Source organism: Colossoma macropomum, unplaced genomic scaffold (genome assembly GCF_904425465.1).
Source record: "Colossoma macropomum unplaced genomic scaffold, Colossoma_macropomum, whole genome shotgun sequence".
Taxonomy (NCBI): domain Eukaryota; kingdom Metazoa; phylum Chordata; class Actinopteri; order Characiformes; family Serrasalmidae; genus Colossoma; species Colossoma macropomum.
Window position 1 is genome coordinate 34,099,932 of NW_023494785.1, and position 23,501 is coordinate 34,123,432.

The 23,501-nt window shown below is 39.9% G+C and overlaps 1 protein-coding gene across 3 annotated transcripts in view; it reads right to left on the reverse strand.

The window, feature by feature from the left end:
* Positions 1–23,501, reverse strand: part of agap3 (ArfGAP with GTPase domain, ankyrin repeat and PH domain 3) — a 168,887-nt gene that overhangs the window by 110,244 nt on the left and 35,142 nt on the right. The window contains exon 1 of one of the 3 annotated variants that reach the window (XM_036591914.1): positions 404–2,004. The exons of 1 other annotated variant lie outside the window; for it this stretch is intronic. In XM_036591914.1, coding sequence (XP_036447807.1) covers positions 404–1,967 — 1,564 coding nt within the window. In that variant the 5' untranslated portion in view covers positions 1,968–2,004. Of the gene's footprint in view, positions 1–403; positions 2,005–6,991; positions 7,318–23,501 lie in introns of those variants that run through there. One more of the 3 variants, XM_036591923.1, reaches the window with a different exon arrangement.

Consider the following 23,501-nt stretch of genomic DNA (forward strand, 5'->3'; position numbering starts at 1 on the left):
AGGATAACAAAACAAAAAAATCCAATTTTACAACACCTTTCTCAATTACTCATTCTTCCTGTCTTTTGCATACATCTGTTCTTTCAGCAGTTAATCTCTCCATCAATCCATCCAGTATGCACTGTTACATTTGTGCATAATTTCAGTCTATAAAAATCTTGGAGTCTATAAATCGGCTAAGCAACAAAATCTCATTTATTGCCGTGAACAATGCAACTAATCTCTGGAGCATAATCTCTATGGTCACATGTGAGCTATATGGCTTTAGTAATTTACCTGGATCTTTTGGGCCTCATTCAATTATTTCAGAGTGTGGAGTCTTCTAAGAGAGCAGATCCTCTCTCAGAGGTTGGGGGAAGCTGCATGGCTTTGGGAAAAGACTCATGAATTTCACACAGCTTACCTTGACCTTTGCTGAAGTCAATGCCAGTTAGTGTCTCTATGGCAACAGGCAGCGGTTTTTTATTCCTGGCTGGGGGATCTCTGCCAGCTGGTTGGCTTTCAGTGCAGGGCTCAGATTTGTTGCTGGACGATGGGCCTTTTCTCTTAAAGCGACTAGTGATAAGTTGCCAAAGGTTAGGCTCTGCAGAAGTTGTTTTTACAGGCTTGGTGAGTTTGACAGGGGCTAAAGGGACCTCTATAACTGAGACCTTTCCCCTGGTCTGGAATTCTATGTATTGTTTACCCCTCAGGTCCTCATCTTGCTCATAAGCAGGAGACAATGTCCTGCCAGTCAGATAAGAGAATGGACGAGTAGAACGCGTTACATCCTCTCCTACACTCGTTGTCCGTACCCTTTCTCGTGTACCATCTTGCTCTGGCTGGTTACGATTCCGCCTAACCCTTAGGCTTAGGCTCCTCCGCAAGGAGCTAAATTTCTTCTTTGGTCCATCTGGCTTGCTGCCAGTAGGTGCAGACATGGCTGTAACCTCCTTATCCTGTGCCTGTCGACCAAACAGTCTCCATCTGAAGCCGGAGCGAGGCAGGCTAGCAGCATCGCTACAAGTGCGGTTAGCCAGCTCGTGCTGGGAACTGCTAGCCTCCTTCAGCTCCAGAACAGTCATGCTAACAGGCCGTGGTCTTCCACTCCTTCGTAGGGGTCGGTGTGCTAGGACCTCCTGTTGTGGGTATGGGGGCAGACGGAAAGAGGGAGGCATGTCAGTCTTGAGGCCATCGACAGCACGGAGCTCAGCTCTCCTGGATCTGCGCTGCTGGGGGACGTCCAAGCAGCCAATTTTACCTGCGTTAGTCAAAAGCAGAGTGTTGGACTGGGAGGCGGTAAACATACATACACTACGAGGTCTCCTTGACCTATCCTGGGGCCAAGCATTCGTAATCTGTTCCCTCTGAGGCTCATCTAAGGAGCCATACATGCTCACCGTCTTCCTGCTGCCAAAGAGACGCTCCCCCAGGGTAGACCTCCGCAGGACCACCACGTGGGGTTCTGCTGTGGCCTCTCCTGAGGCAACATTACAGTATTCCTTCTCAGGTATATGGCCAACTATAGGAGATGTAGCAAGAAGTGTTGTTCTCTCTTCTGAGGCTAAGTCGCAATCTGCCAGAGAGAGATTGAGCATAGAACTGTCCTGGAGCAGTGCAGGAAACCGGTCCGTTCTCATTCCTGGCTCTTCCAACCTCCTCCCTCCACTTCCCAGAGCTCCCGTGCTGCTCAGGTAAGGCCACCTGCCGAGCTTCTTCTCAATCAACCTCCTCCTCTGCCTCGGGCTCTCTCCTTGTTCCTCCCTCTTCACCTCCTCCTCCTTCCTTTCGATGAGCCTCAACCCTCCAGACTTGGCCTCTCCTATTTGCCCACCCTCTTCTCCGCCTCTCAGAGTCCCATTCAGGAACACTGAGACTTGGAATACAGCTGTTCCAGCTTGCAGGTGCCGAATTGACCCAGCTGTGCCCTCAGGAATCACATCTGCAGCCGGGCTGCTCAGGACTAACATTGCAATGCATGCACACATCCACAAGCCCAGTCTCGCAAAAGCCTCTCTCTTCACCTCTCCTTCCCTCTGCCTCTTTAACACAAAGCTGCTTCTGGCTGCTCTCTGAGTCTTTCACCTCTGGGCCACATTCCAAACACAGGCATAATCCCTCACCTCTGACATGTAAGAGAGGAAGACAGAGAGAAAAAAAAGACCTGAAGACAAGCCTCAGCACGACCTCACCAGCACCTCCAACAACCCCTCCAGTTAGCGCTAAAGCAAAGCCACTGACATAAGCAAGATGGGAAAACCCACTACTTCTGTTTTTATTCTACTGTTCCTGGCAGAAGCTAAGGTGTTGGGGGGGGCACATTTGCCTGGCATATAGAGAACTGTGCTTATTGCATTGATAAATGTAGCAACAAAAAAGCTGCATATTCTCCTGTTGGCTGATCGTCTGAGCAATCACAGATCCAGCAACATTCAGCAAAAGGCACATCTCTGAATTTCTCAGTTCACGGCAGAAAGGCAAGAGGCTGAACTCCATACAGTTCCACAGAGGACGACAGCAAAATAAGGAAGGGATCCCACTGGCCAGAAGGTATTTCCACAGTACCTGTAAAGGAAGTCCTGTAGGGGTTGTAGCTTATCAATGCAGACTGAAACAGGAAAATCAGTAGACTGCAGGGGAACCAACAACGACACGATCCTAGAAAACAATTTGTGAAAGTGCACATTGTACCCCTAAGGCCCCCACTCTCTCTCTCTCTCTCTCTGTTTCTGTCTCGCTTTCACCCTGCTCACCGTAACCCCCCACCCTACGTTAACTCCTTTCATTCTCTCGCCACCACGTTTTCGTCCAACTAAACAAATGCGGAAAATGGCAAACAAAAACAGCCGGTTCTTTTCCCAGGCTTGCAGTGGGAAGAGCACAATGCCCAACATTTCTCCTCTAGGTTTTGGCTGCACTCAGGATGTGTCACAAGGATTTTTCATGGCATGACCACCTGTGTGCAGTACAGGTAGACTAGATGAGCAACTGTTTTAAGAGAGATCACTTACTAGCAAAAAACACACACACTGCTGCACGGAATTGGGGGGTACAAAATCACAATCTTCATAAGTAGAACCGAGCCTTCTTCTAATGCTACCCAATCATTCTACAATTGTAATTTCAAAGCTCAAACAGATTCACCATCAGCCTTCCATAAAAGTTTTAGCAAGAAACATCTTTAAAAATGTTTTATTTTTTAATGTTTTTTCTATACTTGCCATAACCAAGTTATTACAATGCGCATTTGATTCAACTGAAGGTACAGTGCATTTTGCTTTTTTCCTACATAAATTTTACATTAGACATCCTTACTAAGAGTTCCCATCAAGAACCTTATGTTTCTCTTTGTGTTTCCATGGTGCTGAATTGCATGCCATCTAAACCAGTGAAATTTAAGTGAAGTTTAATCCTGTTATACAAAAGAGGCCAATCAGATCATTTCAATAACCTTTTCTGCTGGATATAGGGAATTTATGATGCAGTTGAAAAGAGCTCCCTCAGGTGGTTTCTAAGAGTATTACCCTTAATGGCTTACAAATCCCAATCAGTAGAAATCAGTGTAATGACCATTAACTGGAGCAGCACAAGAGATGTGCTGAAACGGCAGAAGTTGTGTAAGTCTAATATTGCCAGTCCAAAATCCTCTCAAGTTCTACATACACTACATTTGATTCATCACCAAAGTTGTAAGACATTGATTTTGTAGTGAATAATGCCAAGCAGAAGTCATCACAAGCTGGCATGGGAAAAGAGCAGAGTGCTCTCTGTCTGTCTCTTAGCAGCACAGAGAGAACACTAGTCTGCAGATCCACACAATCTGTGGCCGAATCCAGTTTACTCTATTATAACAGAACGTCCACCATCTGACAGGCGTGAAGCAAAGAGCTTGGCGGAGTACACATCCTGCTGCAGACCTACGAGAAGTTTTGTGTTCTCTGCTAAAAATTCTTCTTTCAAGACAAAGTCAAGTTTTACCCAAAAAACAGTCTTTACAAACCTCATTGGTTCAATCTCTAGAGTAGCACAATAGAAAAAAAATCATATTTCTCAATAACAGATCATGATCTTCCCCCAACTACCAACTGTTTGCCATCATGGAGGCTTCCTAACGGCAAGCCTTGGACTGCAAACTCAGATTTAATCTGTGAAACCCACATTGTTGCCAGTGTTTTCTAGAGCAATAAAAAAATATACTTCTCAAACATCTTATCAGTGAACAGAGTCAACCACCATGCACGTCTGTTCACCAGAATTATTCAGCAGAATCACTTGTGCGTTACCATAATGCCCGTCATACCAGAGAGTGCAATTCCAAAAAGCTAAAACCGCTGATACAAGATAAAAATGTGTTTTAAGTTCCAGTGTCTAATTCTTCATTTTGAAACTACTGTTCACCACTTTCGCCCTCGTCCCCATACAGCTCAGGTCAAGTAACTTGCTGTTTATAAATAGTGCCGATTCTTAAATGGAACCCTACCTGGTAAAATGTAAAGATCTTAACATGGCATAAATGTCACAAACTATTAAAATATGTGGCAAACAACACAAAATCTTGTATACTAAAAATACACAGGTTTGTTTGACATGTTTGAGACATGGATATTGACATTTTTAGACACACAGTGCACGGTAGTTGGATGACATCAAATGGTTGCCTGGAGGTAACATCAGTTATTCTGGCCAGTGATGTGGTTCCAAATAGGATACACAAATACAGTGCCACATTGTGCCGTCTTTGGGTAGAATCTTTAGTGGAAGGGCAATAAAGAAAGTGCTGGTAAACTTCACATCTTTTCTAGCAATAAGCCTCCCAAGCAGACAGCATTTATCAGTCTACATTTCTGCAAATTTTCTTGAGATGAGCTATTAAACGTAGCATAATGTCTGTATTGACCTTCAAATAAGTTTAATCATGCGTCACCTGTTGTGAACAAGCAAATGACATTTATGTGGACATTAAAGCAGAGAAATGAAGTGTTTGAAAGAAGATATATGAGCTAAACTGCCATGACTATCGCTAATCTAATATAAGCCCCCATTGGCTACCGCTGAGCAGGCCTATACATTAAAATATAGCCCATATGCTGATTTGATTTTGGGCCTAGCCCAGGAGTGACTGGGATAAACAGGCTAGTGGGGCTACCCTTTCTTTCAAAGAAAATAGGCATCAAAATAAGGATTCATTTTTAGCACCCACATTATTTTACCTGCTGTTAATAACCAGCTAGAAGCTGATTATTTTGGACTGTCAAAGGTTTGGATTTTGAACTGAAAGTTCATAAAATATGAACTGGCTGATATACATCTTGCCCAAGCTGTAGATTCTGTGTGAGATTAGACATGTATACACAGAGTGAAGGCCCATTTTTAAAATCTGATTGGCTGAGACACGCTTGTTGCAAACGCAATTCTTCTTCCACTGAGAGCTGGATACAAACTGTGAGTATGCCACTGCACTTCCATGTTAAATCCAGAAACAGTTTGCTGAATAAGAAGCTTGTATTTATCCAATTTACACTACTGCAATAATGATAATTTCCAAAAGACACCTTATAGGATTTGCAGTATTATCTTAGTGTCATGCTATCAGAGGTGCTATAGGAACATTGCTATTTCCCAGAGTCCTTCAGTAATGATTTAAACTTAAATCTCGTCATGTTGTGCTTCATGCTGAAGTCGATCAGTGCAATGTTGACATGAAATATACTATGATTGTTCTCTTAGCTTGCTATAGCGCTAGGTAATAGTACATCAACACATTTAAACATCTAAGTGTGACTTTTAGTTAGCTACACAGCTAATGTCATGTTTTGTTGCTGTAGCTGTCTACAGCGTGTAGGTTTTTTTTTTTTTGTAACCCTCCCTAAACATACTTTATTCTGTAGGGGTTTCTAGCTATCAGTCACTGGGATTCCTGCTTTTGTTGGAATTTGTCTATTGTTTGCCCATTGTTGGAACATAGCCTATTGTTGGCTGCAAGCTGCAAACAATAGGTTACACTGATTAACATATCGGAACATATTCAAGGCCATGTGGTGCCGTGCAGGAGCAGCACGGTTAGCACTTCTGATAACGATGCCAATCTACGGGTAGCAGAATTTTTTAACAGTTTTAGAATCAACCAAATATTGAGCGTGTTTTACATAACGTATGTTAATAGTTTAGGGTATGTACACATATTACACATATTACGGTCAAAATGGTGTTACCAGTAGTTGTTCTTTTCAGTGAAAAACTGGCTTGTCAAATAAAAGGACACTGAGAATGTGTGAAGAAGCCACTGAAAGCGAATGACACTCAAGCACATAGATAATTATTTGCCCAGCAAATAATAACTACATACTTAATTCATAATAAATACACATACATACACACATACACACACAAGCTAACGGAAAGCTAACGGATCACTGGGTTCAATATTAATTTTACAGTCATAGCATCCGTTACAAACCACTCAAAACCAGACCCAGACTGTCACTCAAAAGGTGTAGGCTCACGTTTTATACTTTTAACACAAGACCCAAGATAAAGTCAACACTAAGAAACTATTGGCAGAACAGCATTAAATATCAGAACAGCATAAAAATCTGTGGTAATAAAGTGTTAAGTTATTACTTTGTGGAACATTCAATGGATCACTGCGACTTTGGTACTAAATAGTACCATTTAGTCAAGATCAAAAGCGTGTCAACATCAAAAGATCACATTTCCATTCTCTTGATCTCTCTCAGGTACAGCACTACAAGATCAAGACTCCAGCTTGGTCATGCAGAGCAGAGAGCGCAATTACCTAAATAGTACAACATCCTCCTTCAGTTTTATTCCATTCAACATTGATTACTTTTCTGTGCATCACTTCAGTCACTAATGGACTGAAACATCTAACAGTGACGTTTAGTAACTAAGCTTAGTGAATAACACAGCTTAGTGAATAATGTGAGAACATATACACCTGATTACAACAGTAACATATTTAACATAAGATCACTAAAGGTTATGTCATTACCTGAGTCTTCAAAACCAGGGTTGGACACAATGTGTATGTCATCAGTAATCAGACAGTCCCCCTCACTCCATGGGACGAGTTGGTGCCTGGGCCGGCGTCGACCACCGAAACACAGCATAATGGCTGCGCAGTACGACTACAGGTGTGAGCCAACAGACACCTTCAATCACTCCAGTCAAACTAAGCACATCCTAACAGCCACTGGGTCCACACCACCCATCCAATGGAAAAAATCCTTTTGGTTTCGTATTCATCTTTCCACGCTTCAAACAAAGTCCAGATTTGATTTCTCAGTGGAGACGACAGTCCGCCTGTACCAGTGACCTGTTTCCCCAGAGAGAAAATGACTTCAATGTGAGGACAAGCATATGGGCTTCTCTACCTGTCCAACCTGCCTCACTGAGAGGGAGGTAGCAGGAGAAGGAGGGAGAGGAAGTGTCAGGTGCATGTAGACATTTCCACTTTGACTAATCCCTCATAAGGAGGGGTCGGTGGCCTTGCTGGCTACCTGAACTTAACCCCAGATTAGAATAATCCTTAACCAATAGGAATGGGTTGAGAACTCCCTGTGCTGGGGTTACACAAAAACATGCCCTCATGCACACCGATATTCACAGATTACTCAAGCTGAAACTAAGGAGAAACTAGTTCTGCACGTCTAAGTATGCATGCAATGCTTCTGACGCATGAGACAGTATCACAAATGTTACCATATTACCACAGTGCAATACACTACTGTGAACATCACATGGCAACTTCCAGGATGAATCCCTTGAGGGGATATATATATATATATATATATATATGATATAATGATTAAACATATTGTATTTAAACTCCCTAAGTATAAGAGTAATATTCCTATTTCATTGTTAAGTTTTGGTCAGAAACAAAAGGGTTAAATTCTTGAAAAGCTGAACAGAAAACTGTCCAATCAGGTTTTCTTTTTTTTTCTTTTCCGTGATATCTAGGTAGATACAGCCAAGCTAGCTCTCCCATTGGTTAGGACTTCAGGAGCTATTAATACACATTAATATGTCTGTTACAAGCTTCAAATAAAGCAAGGCAACAAACCAAAAATATTTCAATATAAATCATGGTTTGCTTAGTCTTAATACATGACTAAAATCCCATAAGAGTGCTAGCAGAAATAAGCATTATTGTTGAAGAGTTCTGACATTTACCACTCCAAACTGAAGGCCTTTATGAATCCCAATATTTGCGACTGGCATGATACTGACATAGTCCCAGCATCAGAGCCTTACCCAGACTTTCTATGTCACAAAACGACCATTAACAGGAGCTACAAACCTTCTGCTTTATTGCTTAAATTCAATCAGTGCCTTTGACAGTAAAATTACCTTTTCTTTCTTTGTTTTCTTCAAATTAAATGTGGTGCAGTGCATTCAGATTGCTCAGAATGATCCTGAAAGATTTATCAGTATGCAGAAATGTGCGCAGATGGGTTAAATTTAGAAGAATTTAACTAAACCTTCCAAATGAAACTGATTTAATTGGCAGAGTCTTATTGAAATGACAGAAAATAAGGACCATGACGAGCATGTTGCCTCATTACGTTTCCATTAAAACACACTGCACAGGTCGCCTGGGCTGCCTGCATCACGAAATGAACCTGAAATGATGACGGATGAAGAGCAACACTGCATTCTGCCCTCTCGAGACTCTAAAATAAACACGCAAACAGTGTCTTTCTATTCCAACCGTTTTAATTACAGAGGCTGACAGAAATGTATTTCCACCATTCTTCCTGACTGTCCTCGGGGAGCACGTTTGTAATTGGCAACCACGGGTAGGGGGGTGGATGGGGGATCGGCCCAGCAAATCTAATTAAAATAGTTTCATAGAGAAACTCATTAAGGTCAGATAATTAGGCTGCTTTTCTTTCTGCCTTCCTTTTAAAACATCTTTTTTAGACGTGAACAGAGGTCAGCAGCACGTCATGTTCATTCTTCTACTTTGTTAAGAAGTCTCCCAGCAGTTACTATGGCAGCTTGGCACTGTCCTCAGTCCTGTACCTGGATTCATAAAGAGCAGGAGCTTTCATCTGAGATCAGCACCCAACCTATACATGCAACTGTACTTAATCAGAAAGGCAAAATCTGACTCTATATTTGTTTTCTTGCTCTTAAGTTCTGATGCAAAAAGGTTGTTAGTCAATGTCAGCGAGTGAGTTCCATCTCCTGTAGGGTAATCAAAATGACTCGATGAAAAGCTATCCTGTTCTCTGGTCTTCATGTACTGTTTGTGAACAAAGAGTGAACTCATTCATAACTAGAGGTGATTCATTTTGCACACATGCATACACATAATAAGACAGATCATTCTACCAACTTGGTTCAAAAACACATTTTGGGCTTTTAACTGACATGGACTGTAGACAAAAAACAAAGGTATTTAACCCCATACCTTAATTTGTCACTACCAAAACATTCTTTTGGTAGTGACAGGTGTAGCTAAATTTGAGCATAACTCAAAATGGCTAGCCAGCACATGAAAGCAAGCACAGTTTTGAACAATTGTACACACACAGATTTTTTGATGAAAACACAAAGTTTGCTTAACTGCAAAAAATGTGTTTCAGTAGAGACAACTTGTAATGTTACATACTGATTTGAAAACTTTTGTAATAAAAACACAAAGAAATTTAAAGTATTATTTCAAGATGAAATTTAGGGGTTAGGGTTTGGGACAGACAGTAAGTACCCTATAAATGATGACTTTGTATGTTTTTAGCTTACTACTATCTCTATTAATGCCTTGGGTTTGAATAGATCCTTACATAAACTTTTTTAAATACCTAAAGTCTGAATACGTGATTGTTCTTGTTACTGTGGGATTGCAGTTTGAACCAATTCTGTAGAATGCTCCAGATAGTCTGTAAGATATTGAAGTGGCCCTCTGAAAAAAGGTGGCCACACACTGCCCCACTAGGGGGCAGTCAAGCGTCTCCAAGAACCGCCTAGAACACGGACCATGACCAACCAAATCTCATCTTTGCTGAGAATGCTTTGTCTAGATCTTTCTAAAGATTCAATTTCTCACGCTGTACTTTTGTTTCCAACTACAGAATACATTTGCACATGATTTATAGTGCGCCATGGCTGCAGATGGCTTTTACTGAGCCTCCAAGAGCCCATAAATAACAACAAACGCTTCAAGCGTCTCTTGTATAATTTCTCTGACAGGATTTAGGACCTGGCCGACCCTCTTCCTTCAGTTGCAGAGGCACTGTGAATCGCTCCAACAGCTCTGCGGGAGGGCTCCTGGAGTGCTCGATGGTAGTGACAACTAAAGCTAGCAGGCAGCACTGTTATGTAAGTGTTCATGCAACTCTAGCGTCCAGGTACACTGGCCACGCTGGACTGGAGACGCTTTGGAAAAAGCAGGCAGCTATGGGATGAATGCTAGGATACATGACAGAGAGACAGAGAGAGAGAGAGAGAGAGAGAGAGAGAGAGAGAGAGAGAGAGAGAGAGAGAGAGAGAGAGAGAGAACACCGTAGACTGGGACATAGTAGCAGGGAGAGAAGGCTGCAGTAATGTTATGTAAGCTCTGACAAAGAAACCATCAAAGAGAGCACAGGCTGAGACGCAAAATAGAACCTTGATTAACTTGCCATTAAAATTTAATTCCTTCTCAATTCCAGCTTAATTGATGTGTTATGGAATGTTTTTCTGACACACTTAGATGAAATAATGGTTGCATAAATGAACCCTAGAGGAAAGTCAAGCAAGGAAAGGCTCATATTTATCATAATACACATATAATATGTGTATCATAATCATTATTTAAGCTGGATTTGCTATCAATGCGAAAGTATTTCTTGCTGTTTCATGCTTGGTACTCAGTTGTAAATAATTTTCAGTGAACTGTTTGTTATAACACTGGGTATAGTAATCCTTTGCCAAGCCTGCAATGCAGCCATTTTCAGTTCCTGCTTGTTTTGGGGGGTTTTGTTTTCAGTCTTGTCAGTGAAAATGCAGGTTCAGTATGTGTGTGTTTTGGGGGGAGGGGTAGCTAGGGAGGGGTGCTTTGTAGTGATTACACATCGTAGTTCATATACTGCATGTGATTGTTTTTTGGACAAAGTCTTATTCTCAATTATGCATACCAGACAGAAACAGAATTAAAGCAGATATTTTGCAAAATAACCTAATAGTCATTGTTTCACTTCAAATCCAGTCTGCTGCAGGACTAAGCCCAAACAGCAAAACAAACCTGTCCTGTATGTATATGAATTGAAAAAGGAATTCAAACATAAACTAAAACAATCTACACTCTAAAAAGTCATGTGTTAAATAACAATACATTTACCTGTGTTACCCATTTAACACATTTCCTGTGTTATAGCTTTCTGTTTACTGAGAACAGAAATATTTTAACACATTTTGTGTTAAAAGTAACAAAAAATGAATTGTCCTTAAACTTAGTTAAGAATAGAATGCTTTGTTTTCAACACATCTGCTTTAAGATTGTAGCACAGCACAATGTGGGTCTTCTGATTACAAAATAACCCAGATATAATGTACATTTTGACAGAAGGAATCTGCCATGCTTTCCTGATCACTTCCCACTCACGTCATGCAGGACACCATACGCATTCCTTGCGCCCAAAGTGGCAATGCCAGAATTAGGCCCACTACTGTCAGACTGCTATTTGGACCATTTGATAACTACGTGTCAAACAAGTGACTAAAGTGCTGGAGCCTACGCTCTGGGAACATGAGTCAGCAACAAGGGAAAAAAAAAAAATTACATACAAACACACTTCCCCTCGTGAGTAACTATGGACAATGCAACAATTACAATCTTCATCACTGCTCTGAAGGTCCTAGCAATGGAGGTACACATCTTTAACAGTCCAGCAAAACTAAAATAAAATAAATCTACACAGTCCTCCTCTTACCTCAAATATAGCTAATGCTTTCCATCATGCCATGTGCGATGTTCAAAGTTTGCTTCTTTAGTTCTGCACTGGAGGTGCTGTTATCTATTTTAGAGGCTTCCAGATGGCTGCTTCTGCTGTTTTAGCAATTTAGTGATTTTTTATTTTAATAGATACAAGTAGGTCATATGGTGTCAGAACCTACAGAAGTCTATTTGAGATTACATAAAAACTCAACACAAACAGACAACCGTTAACATGTGAAAGTCATTCAGAATGATTAATGAGAAATGTTCCATTGTACAAAAACTTAATGAGTCACAATTCTTCACAGTGGTGGTCACAGCAATCAGACATTTGAATCGTTTAATGTTTCTAAAGGCTACCTCACAGAAAGTTATTACATGAAATGGTTATTAATAACACTACTTGATGCCTGAGATATCGTTTTACTCTAGTTTTGAGGTAAGGTTTCAGCCTAAAATGTTTTTGAATGTAGGATGGAGAGGTACATGATGGGGGTTGTAAGGAACATAAGATTTTTTTGGGATTTACCATTATTTTACCATCACTAAAATATACAAAAACTCAGAAGACACGTGTAGGTTCACTGGTCATTTTAGATAGTACATAAAATAGCTATATTTGTGTTGTAGACGTTGTGAACCCTGGTTTCTATCATCACCATTGTAAAGAAATTAGCAAATTTTGAAAAATTAGTGGAATTCCCATTTAAGAATGCAGTTTGCACAGCGCTAATTAGCCTTGTAGCTCTACTACAAATATAAAGAAGAAAATCTAAGCTGTCGTGGTGACTGCATTTGAGATAATGGAAAATGGTTTTAATTCGATTTTTTGCCAAGCTGTTGCTTGTAATGCAGTTTACCTTAAATAAACAAGACCACAGAACCAGACAGGCAGAGCAGTTACATTCAATTATCTGCAAGCCACTGCAGGAAAACACACTGGCTAGTTTCACTAAAAGTGAACAAAGAGTGATGCAATATGCAGGAACAGTCTTTCAAAACCATAAGTACATGTGCGTTTGCACTCACAAACCCACACACACACCCCACTTGGAGACTTAGGTGAACCTCTGCTTTAACACCGCAAGCATTCCTGCCTGCCAGGATCACCATGACAACATGCATCAAAATGGCCGACTGTTTCCATGGGACCAAAGAAAGTGTGTGCAGGAATTGCGAGGGCTTCCATTCAGATACCACATAGACACATAAATACTTGTCATTGTTTCATACAAGCACCTTCTACAGAATAATGTTTTTTTTTTGGGTCATTTAACCTCATTGTTCCTTTCCATGGGGGTGAAAACTTACTATGTTTCCGTCATGGCTAACCTGGCTTAAGTCAAAAGAGCATTTCTGATCTAATTCTGATGGCTAAAAAGAAAGCATTTTATGGTGCGTACCGTACAGCATGAATTTCATATTAACACAATGAACTCCAGTGGTCCAAACTGCGGTAGAGTTCATGGTTATACGGCAAGATTGCATTTCACTGCATGGAATGGTGACTGACAGGTCCAAGAGCCAATACCTTGCTCGCAAATATTACCAAGAAGCTGACAGGGCGACACCACCCCTCACCAAGACATTGCCATAAAAGGTCAGACGACACCTCCCCTCCGAGACAGTAAATTCACACGATTACGGCAACAGTCATTTTCTCAGAGGACTCTAGGCCAAAGAAACACAATGACTTGCAATTACACACATATGTACACACGTGCGCACAAACACACACAGCAGAACAGCCATACGCAAAGTGCAGAAGGAGAGGGCGAAGGAGAGAGGAGAGTTGTTGGTAATTATGCTTGCAGTAGTGGTGCCATGCGTAGGTGGCTCTTTAAAATTCAGCAGCTCTACCGACTTGCGCGCGTCACAATTCTTCTACTGCGGAGAAAATGATAGGTTTGAGGATGTCTGTGGGAGGCTGTTAGAGCAAGAGAGGGAGAGAAAAAAATTCCAGACGCTTCTCTATCTCCCTCTGTGTGTGTGTGTGTGTGTGTGTGTGTGTGTGTGTGTGTAACTTATAGTAAATCTCATGGATGTGCTTTACATATGTGAACATAAAAGAGGCAGACCCAAATAAGGGGGTTAGTGAAGCTTGAAAGAGAGAAAAATGTAACAAGCTTAATACTATCTCATGCATTAACTTCTGAACATACAGTGGATCACAAAAGACCACTGAGAGGACTCATGCTAGAGTGGGAAAAAATCACATTAAAAAAAGGCTCAGTAGATCACCACACACAGGGATGGGTGTGTGTACACACACACACACACACACACACACACACACACACACACACACACACAATACTTTGCTAATACAATATAATAAGTAGTGATTTTCTGTATGTCAGTGTGTTAATTTGATACTGTGATAGGGAGTGACAGAAAGAGTGCACGTGAGACGTGAGTGCAAGAGAGCACAAGTGAGTGAGTGAGAGAGCATGAGTGAGAGAGCGCAAGTGAGAGAGAGAGAGAGAGAGAGAGAGAGAGAGAGAGAGAGAGAGAGAGAGCGCATGCATGCGAAAGAGAGAGCTGGGAGTGGAGCCAGAGGATGGAGGAGGTAGGAGAGGAGAAGAGCTGTAGAGCTGAAGCCTATGAGCGTGGGTTCACCGATCCGTACCTCCACACTCCGTGGGCCCAGCGCTCTAGAAAAATCTCCACCAAGGACAAGAGAGAAAATCCACACATGGCAGCCTTCTGCAGCACAGCTAAAAATAGTGCTTAGAAAGACCAGTGCAAGATATTCTACAAACTGCCCCTGACATATACTTGGTTGTATAAATTTTTACCCTCATAAACTTGCATAGCATTTTGAAATACAAGAGGACACTACTAGCAGTTCATTCAACATCCAGCTCAAGTTCTTCTAACAGGTATTAACATTTCTGGAAATCTGGCAATCTTAGTGAACTGGCCTTTGAACTTACATCGGTGCTATAATAATAATACTAAATTGTTGATGCTGTTAAAAGTTGATGCATTAAGCTTAAACGTTTTGCGTTCTTCCATAAAGTGTTGATCCTCACCTGTGTAGCAATACAGTTAAACATTCTGTGTTTGGGTAGGCGGTAATCATTGTATAGTTTTCCACGTCATCCAGAGAGCACAAAATTATTTACCTTGTGTAAAAGATGAGCCATTATAGTTAGCCTCGCCCCCACTACTTAAGGCCTCTCAGTGATGTCCATGGCACGTTAAGGTATTTTGTTTTGTAGCAGTAATGTAAAATAATATCTAACAGTAAGAAACTACAGTGAGTATTGTGGCACTGAGTTGCTAGTTTATAAGGTACCCCTACATTGGTATCTACACTCATTGGCCAAAACACCTGGTACACCTACTAACTGTCGACTTAACAGACTCTGAAGACATAACTATAGTAATGTAGAAAAAAAAACTTCTGTACACTGTCAACTTTTTATCAGCATAACCTTTTAATATTTACAGTTATACACATGAGAATCTTTGGTCAACTTTAACCTGCATCAATTATTTCGTTACACCAACTTAAGGTTAACTACTGCAGAATTACTGGTAAAACTATACCAGGCACAACCGACAACTGTTTATAGCAATAATTCATTTCCCCATAGTGTCATACTACTTACAGTTACATGCACATAGTGCTATATAAAACAGGATAAAACATAGACAAGATTTTGTGCGTTTTCACACCTGAAAGTCCAAACTATGTGTCATGTTTTTGTTATGTTGTATACATTTGTTTGGTTTCATATTGAAATGTAGCGGGCGCACTAAAGAATTTACCTACGTCCTGTCATCATAACCTTCGTGGGCTAAATGGAGAAATATTAATATCCCCTCTCTCTCATCCTCTCAGACAATAAAGTATATGTTTTGACATTTTGTGGACCATGATTCAGTTTGATCCAGACCGAGACTACCTATTTTAGTCAGACCAAATTTTAGTCCTTTGGTCCGGACTATGGTCCGAGGTTCGTACACCGGCTATTTTGGTTCGGACCAAACTGAAAAGTCTAATCAAGATGGGTGTTAAAACACCCTAATATTCCAGAATGGCTGTTTCTGGTTTCAGCTATGTAACATACATCTGTTGACTTTTATACATAATCGTATGTCATACAGTGTCTGAAAACTCATGTCTGTGATGTCATGAATTTTTGCTCCCAAAATTTCTCCAAACTGTACTTTCCCTAGTATATGTAACACAGTAAAAGATAAATATGAAATAAATAAATATGCATTGTAAGGTAATTTTACTCTCCCCACTTATTTTATTACAAACCCCTACAATGTAGCTCCACCTTGACAATAGCCCTTCATCAGTGGTCAGTTTCTGACCGTAGAGCTGGGTATTTTTGGCAGATGGACCTCATGTGGATGCTCATGGAGATTTCACGGATCACTCAAATTTACTTTTACATGCTACATGTATGCAGGAGGGAAACAGACACTGCATTCAAGTCTGAGATTTTAGGGCATGCTACGCCAGTAATAGCTAGAGTTTAGCCTTTCCCTATTATTATTTTATAAAAGGATGAATTGGACAAAAATTAATATGGTTTCTCGTGACCGTCAGTGAAGTTTATTCATTCATTTAGGACAAGGTTATTTCATTGCTATTAGTTTGTAGCTGTGATTAGCTGTTAGCATTTCGGTTACGTGTTTGTGCAGCTCCTTTATGTTGTTGCACTGTTTAATACTTAAACTGTTACTGTGCTGTGTGGTCTGTGGCCCACGTCAGTGAACCTTGTGTTGTGTTTCACCTTACTTTTTACTTTAGTTTTTAGACTAACATATGCATACAGTGTTTTAAAATAACACAAATTACATATTTTGTTGGTTTTGTAAGTGAAAATATGAAAGGTTAATATTAGAAAAATACTAGACATACTAGACAAAATATAACAAAAAAATGTGCAGAATGTGTGTGTTCTCTGTAGCGTATGCGGTAACATGCATGCATACATACATACATACATACATACACATACATAAACATACATACATATATATATACACACACACACACACACACACACACATATATATATACATATATATAAATATATATATGTATATATAAATATATATATGTATATATATATATATATATATATATATATATATATATATATATATACATATATATATATATATATATATATATGTGTGTGTGTGTATATGTGTATATATATATATATATATATATATATATATATATATATATATATATATATATATATGTGTGTGTGTGTGTGTGTGTGTGTATATGTGTATGTATGTATGCATGTTACCGCATACGCTACAGAGAACACACACATTCTGCACATTTTTTTGTTATATTTTGTCTAGTATGTTATACTGAGCAAATAAATAGAAATTGTGCAGTAAAATAAGCAGGAAATGTCTGTTTACAGTAGAGATGTGTTAACCTTTCATATTTTCACTTACAAAACCAACAAAATATGTAATTTGTGTTATTTTAAAACACTGTATGCATATGTTAGTCTAAAAACTAAAGTAAAAAGTAAGGTGAAACACAACACAAGGTTCACTGACGTGGGCCACAGACCACACAGCACAGTAACAGTTTAAGTATTAAACAGTGCAACAACATAAAGGAGCTGCACAAACACGTAACCGAAATGCTAACAGCTAATCACAGCTACAAACTAATAACCATGAAATAACCTTGTCCTAAATGAATGAATAAACTTCACTGACGGTCACGAGAAACCATATTAATTTTTGTCCAATTCATCCTTTTATAAAATAGGGAAAGACTAAACTCTAGCTATTACTGGCGTAGCATGCTCTAAAATCTCAGACTTGAATGCAGCGTCTGTTTCCCTCCTGCATACATGTAGCATGTAAAAGTAAATTTGAGTGATCCGTGAAATCTCCATGAGCATATATATTATATATATATATATATGCATATATATATATATATATATATATATATATCAGGTAAACTCTGTTGTACATCTGGTGTGTTTTGTATCATATTGTGATGCTTGTATCATGATGCTGCTGAAAATACATGCCAAAGAACTATACGTTGGAGTTAATGGACATATTTAACTTACTGACACACGCAGAGATCTGATTTATATGTAATAAACTTTAATATAGACATGACTTGTGTTTACATCTTTTATTGCACTATGGATGTGACTGAATTGTGCACTGCAGCTTTGCTTCCCAAGACAAATTTCTGCAGAATGGCAATATAATCATCTAATAACACCCGTGCTTACTGTGAGACCGATGCTGATCAGATATGACACCCAGAACAGGGTCAGGCGGGGCTGCTCCATTCCAAGCTGCGGATATCAACAAAGGGGTAATGAAATCACTGACCTGACCCTAACATTCAGAACTCTTTACACGGGAATCCTTTGACAAAAACTCCTAATCTTGCATAACAAAATCATGCTAACTGGCCTAACTCTCACATTATTTGCTGTTCGCCACATTAGATTTTCAGGGTGAAGTTATCTTTGATGCTTTCTTTACACATCGTACTCCACTTGAAAAAACACTATTCTCTTCAGTAAATCTATCACAGACACAGACCTGAACATATACAGTGATGCCCAAAAATAGCCCCTTGTGCTCACACATAGCTTTCTATGTAATTTCTGTCTTTTGTCTCTGCTCCTCTTCCGCCTACCCGTATTCTCATGATGAAGCAAGAGTTTTGCTGTAGGCAGTGACAATGGCTTTCAATATAGTCCAGAAAGAAAAACCCAACATGGGACCTTTTTTTTAAAAAAAAGAAAAACAGTGAACATCACTGAGCTGTAAGTTAACTGTAAAACCACAAATCTGCCTAGGAAGGACGCTAATCCCTGCTCTACAGGCTCTGCTGCTTTTAGGGCAGCAATTAGAATGATATGCTGGCACACACAGAGGACCACAGCTTTGGATCTCAGCTGGGGGAAGGCTCATCAAACACACATCCCAAATGTATGGCAAGCAAACTAGGACAATCTGTACAAAATGCAAAATGCAGTGGAAATAACTATGGTTGTATTTTATTATAACATCCCTGGTCAAGTTCAATGTTTTGTTGATTGTCTTAGTGAAAATAAGTGCAAAAATCCTCTACAGAGTTTAAAATATTGGAATAAATAATATAATATTAAAAATAAAATGTTTTACACTTCCATATACATTTTAAACTTTTGCACAAGCCACATTTAATGTCCCCCCCCACAATATGTTACATTAGGCAAATAAACAGTAATTGTGCATTAAAACGTGTAGACGTGTGTTCTCTGCAAAAGCGTGGTAACTTATGTTCACTTAGAAAAACATTTCACTTGACCTGTGGCATCAGAACTCCAGCATCTGTGCAATTGCAGTTTGATATATAACATGACATACGTGGATACGCATAAGGAGTTACATGCAGATATACAGTCTGCAGTAAAGAAATTCAAGTGGCTCAAGAAGACAATACTGATATTATGTAATACAATACTGGGAAAACAATGCTATTTCCTAGGTGCAGAACTACATAACAGCTTTGTCAAAGGCTTTCCATGTTGCAGTTTTATTGGCCTGTGGTACTGTGCAAATGTCAGCGACCTCCCTTCATTTATTCACTTTCCAGTCAAAATGGCTATAAAGTACAATTTATCCATTTTCAGGAGATATCAAATGAAGAAGTTGCTGGTGTTCTCTAAACAATGAACTGGCCACCCCAGAGTCCGGACCACAATATTACTGAATGTGTTTGGGATTATATGGATTGTGGTGGCCTGAACTTCGGAGGTGTGGAAAACTATCCCCGCAGATTTCTGTAAAACCTTCTGGAAGCTGTAATAAAGGCAAAAGGCGGACACATTAAATACTGAAAAATGTTATATTTAGATGTTGACGCTTCTGTGTAATTTTCTGTTTAATATATGCTTTTTTCCCCCTGAGGCTGAAAAATTAAAAACTTGTACTTAAAGGCCGTTTTGATTAAAAATTAAATAAATGAAGGGTGGTCTCCAATTTTGCAAAGCGCTGTATATCCTGACTTATATACATTAATGGGTTGCAAGCCTAATTATACCTAAGGGCAGGCTAGTGTGGAGCCTGGATTATAAATATTAAAGACTTTGGCACAAATTCCCTTGATTATACATGGAGAGAAATCTAGTAATGATAAACAGAGAGAGTAAAGAGATTATGGAAAAGGCAGAGTTTGGGAAGGAACAGTTTCACAGAACTGCAGAAATACAAAAAATTGCCCAGGGGGAGATAAAAATGAGCTGCTGGTTTTATAGCGAGAAAAATACGTAAACAAAGTTCTCCCGACGCTTTTCAAAAGCTATCAAGGATGTCGTCAGAGTTCCAGTCAACAGCTGTGTATTCCCTTGAAATCCTCACACGACTATAAAGCTCAAAATCTGATCATCAAACTGCGTTAGTCAGGGTCATTTGGGCTGCTGCTCCTGCTTGGTCAGCCTCAGAGGCAGGGCAGTAGATGAGTCCTAGTGGCTCTGATGTACAGAGAGAGTTTTAGCTGAGACAGACAGACAGACAAACAGGCCAGCGGATTAGATGCACTGCTGCCAGATCATTCAAGGCTTGTCTGTCACTGCCAATGCTCTCGTCCTTAAATCTCAGCCATCATGCATCTTTATTAATGCAATACAGGCTGAGTTGGTCATTTTGAACAAGAAATCATGGTTTAATATCATAAAATTTTAATCACATACTATGGTTATAATAACAAACATGTCAACACAAAAAAGTAAGAGTAAGAAAAAAAAAAGCTTGTTACCAGAAACCAACAAAACTCCTAGGAATGCTGGGAAGCTCCACCTAGCGCGCTAGAATTATTATTATTCAAGACTTATATTATTATATAAGACATAAGACCATCATATCTGACAATTTGCAGTTGACAACAGACGACCACATCAGTAAAGAATGGTTTAATTAAAATTACTGGAGGCTTTTTTTTCATATCGGTTGGGCCCTGCCAAAAACTGAATGACAAAATAGATGTGTGTCAAATAGAGATGGTATAGCAGTATCATATCAAAAATCTGCAGTAAATGCTGGTTTGGATATTGGAGAGGAAAATGGAATTAATTTAAACCTATCCTGTAATAAAGCCTGAAACAGCATACACTCACAACATGTGATGTGATGTTAGCTGTATATTTGTTCCTGTGGGCGAAAGGTGTTAGAATAGCTTGAATGTATCTGTGCTGAGTGACACAGGACAGCAAAGGACCTAAGTTTCTAAGTTTTCAGTGTCTAATTTTTTTATTACCATTACGATTATTAATAAAAAAATAAAATAAAAAAAATATATATATAATAAAAACATGGCTTAAAATTGCTTATCAGACCTATCTGCGAACTGTCTGGGCGTAGTCCTAATATTCTTATGAGCACACATGATTGAAATCCAGGATTAAGTGGTATAACAGTAATAAGGTATACCACGGTATGTTAAAAAAGGGGGTGGAGGGTTGGGGGTTAGAGCAAGGAAAAACCTCAGAAAAACTAAGCTTGATAGCAGCTCAGTCAGGGCAAAGAGCTTCACGTATCAGAACCGTACATTCTCTGCACACACCACAGAACACGTTCAATTTCAGCTTTTACTCCAACACCAGTCATTCGACTTTGAACTGTCCGCTAAAAGAGTGCACTATCCTCTAAACAGGTGTCATTTTAGCGTCAGTTAGCTACAATCAAAGCGCTATCGTGCCATCTCTAGTGTCACTGACCATGCCACTAAAATTGTTTAAGAACAATTATGAACAGCCAAACAAGTGTTAAAACAAGGTGGAAACACACACGCACACACACGCACGCACACACAAAAGAATATGTAGCACAGAAACTGATATTATTCTACAGGTGCTATACTCCTTTGACACCATGGCAGGATGTAAAGACATCTAATGTAATCTCATCACCGTTGTTGTCTTGTGTTTCTGAAGTTATAGAGAATCAGATATGTTGGATCTGCTCTGTGCGGAAACCGGACTCCCGGGGCTGTCGTAATGTCTGAGCCGTTACACACTTGATGCTGCTGATGGCTCAACATCGCCGCGTGCTTTTGATGTGTCATCCTTTGCCGGCCCGGTGCACGCAGCTCTCGCTGGGAACATCAATGCCAATTCATTTCCACTGCAGCATGTGTCATTATCACACATACACACACACACACACACACACACACACACACACACATCCATAGACAGATCAAAGGAACACGGCTGGTATTTCAGAACATCTCCTAGTTTGCCGATGTAACAAAGACGATCACCCATTCAGAAAGAAGGATGGAAATAAAGTGAGACAGAGAGAAAGAAAGAAGAAAGAAAGAAAGAAAGAAAGATGTGCAAGGGAGAGAGAAAAAGAAAGAGAGAAGATAAAAAAGACAGAAGTGAGAGAGAACAGAAAGGAAAAGAAAGAGAGACAAAGAGAGAACAAGTGAGTTCAGAAGAGCACAGGGAGACATAGATTAAGCAAAAGAAAGACTTAGAAAAAAGACAAAGAGAAAGAAAGAGATTGGCAGAAATCCACTAACAAGGCCGGCCTTGAAAAACCTGAGGCAGCAGAAGAGAGCCTCGCCTCACCAAATCCAGCAGGGAGCTCTTCTCTCAGCAAAGTGCTGAACGCTGCATAAGAACCACGGGCAAACAAGGGCCATGCAGTGGTTACCTTTGTGATGAGGAATAATCAGCCAGGCTGCGCCTCAATAGCGTCCCTGAGAGAAATCACAGCCTTCTCTCCTGTAGGCTCACCATTACCGTGCTTCACGGCCACAAACATAACTTTGAAGGTGCCCCCAAGTCAGGTTAGATGATGATGCGTTTTATTTATTTATTTATTTTTGTTGGTTCTACCACTTTACAGAGATGCTCATCGGATCAGTGAAGATTTTACAGCTAAAGAAAAGCTCAGTTACTGAGGAAACGATGATACAATCAGTAGCCAATGAGATAACTTTCAAACTGTTTTAAGACATCCATTAGTCACTGCCTTAAGCAGAGCATTCCCCAACACGTTTTTAGCCCGATTTTCATGGTTGAGACCTTGATCAGAAGCGATGGATGATTTGGTAGCGTGAGAGAGAAAATGAGTCAATCTTTAGCCTTCCCATTGAACTCTGGAAACAGTTTAAGTTTTTATCACTTAAAATGAGTTCTTTAGTGTGAGAGGGTCATTGACATAACTGAATGAGTGACTCAGGCAATACCCAATGAGAGAGCTGGGAGAGAGGACAGGGGAGCTGCTTGTTGAATACAGAAACCAACAAAATATGCAGAAGCACCTCAATAACTTCAGTGCCTTTATAACCAACTTTAAGACATACATTTTACAGTTACAGATTACCAGTTCATAGTAAAATGTTTTCCACCTCTCACTACAGGATAGAATGGTTTTCTTCTTAACCCCACATTTATGCATGGCTTTCCATTTTGCTATGTGTCTTTTATGTGCATGTCTCTGTTTTTCAGGGCTAAAACTTCTCTGGTATTAAGCGCAAGATCCGAGATGGGTTTATAAGTCGTGTAGCATACGCCTGGCTTTATCTCACAGACCATTCCTGTGTATGATC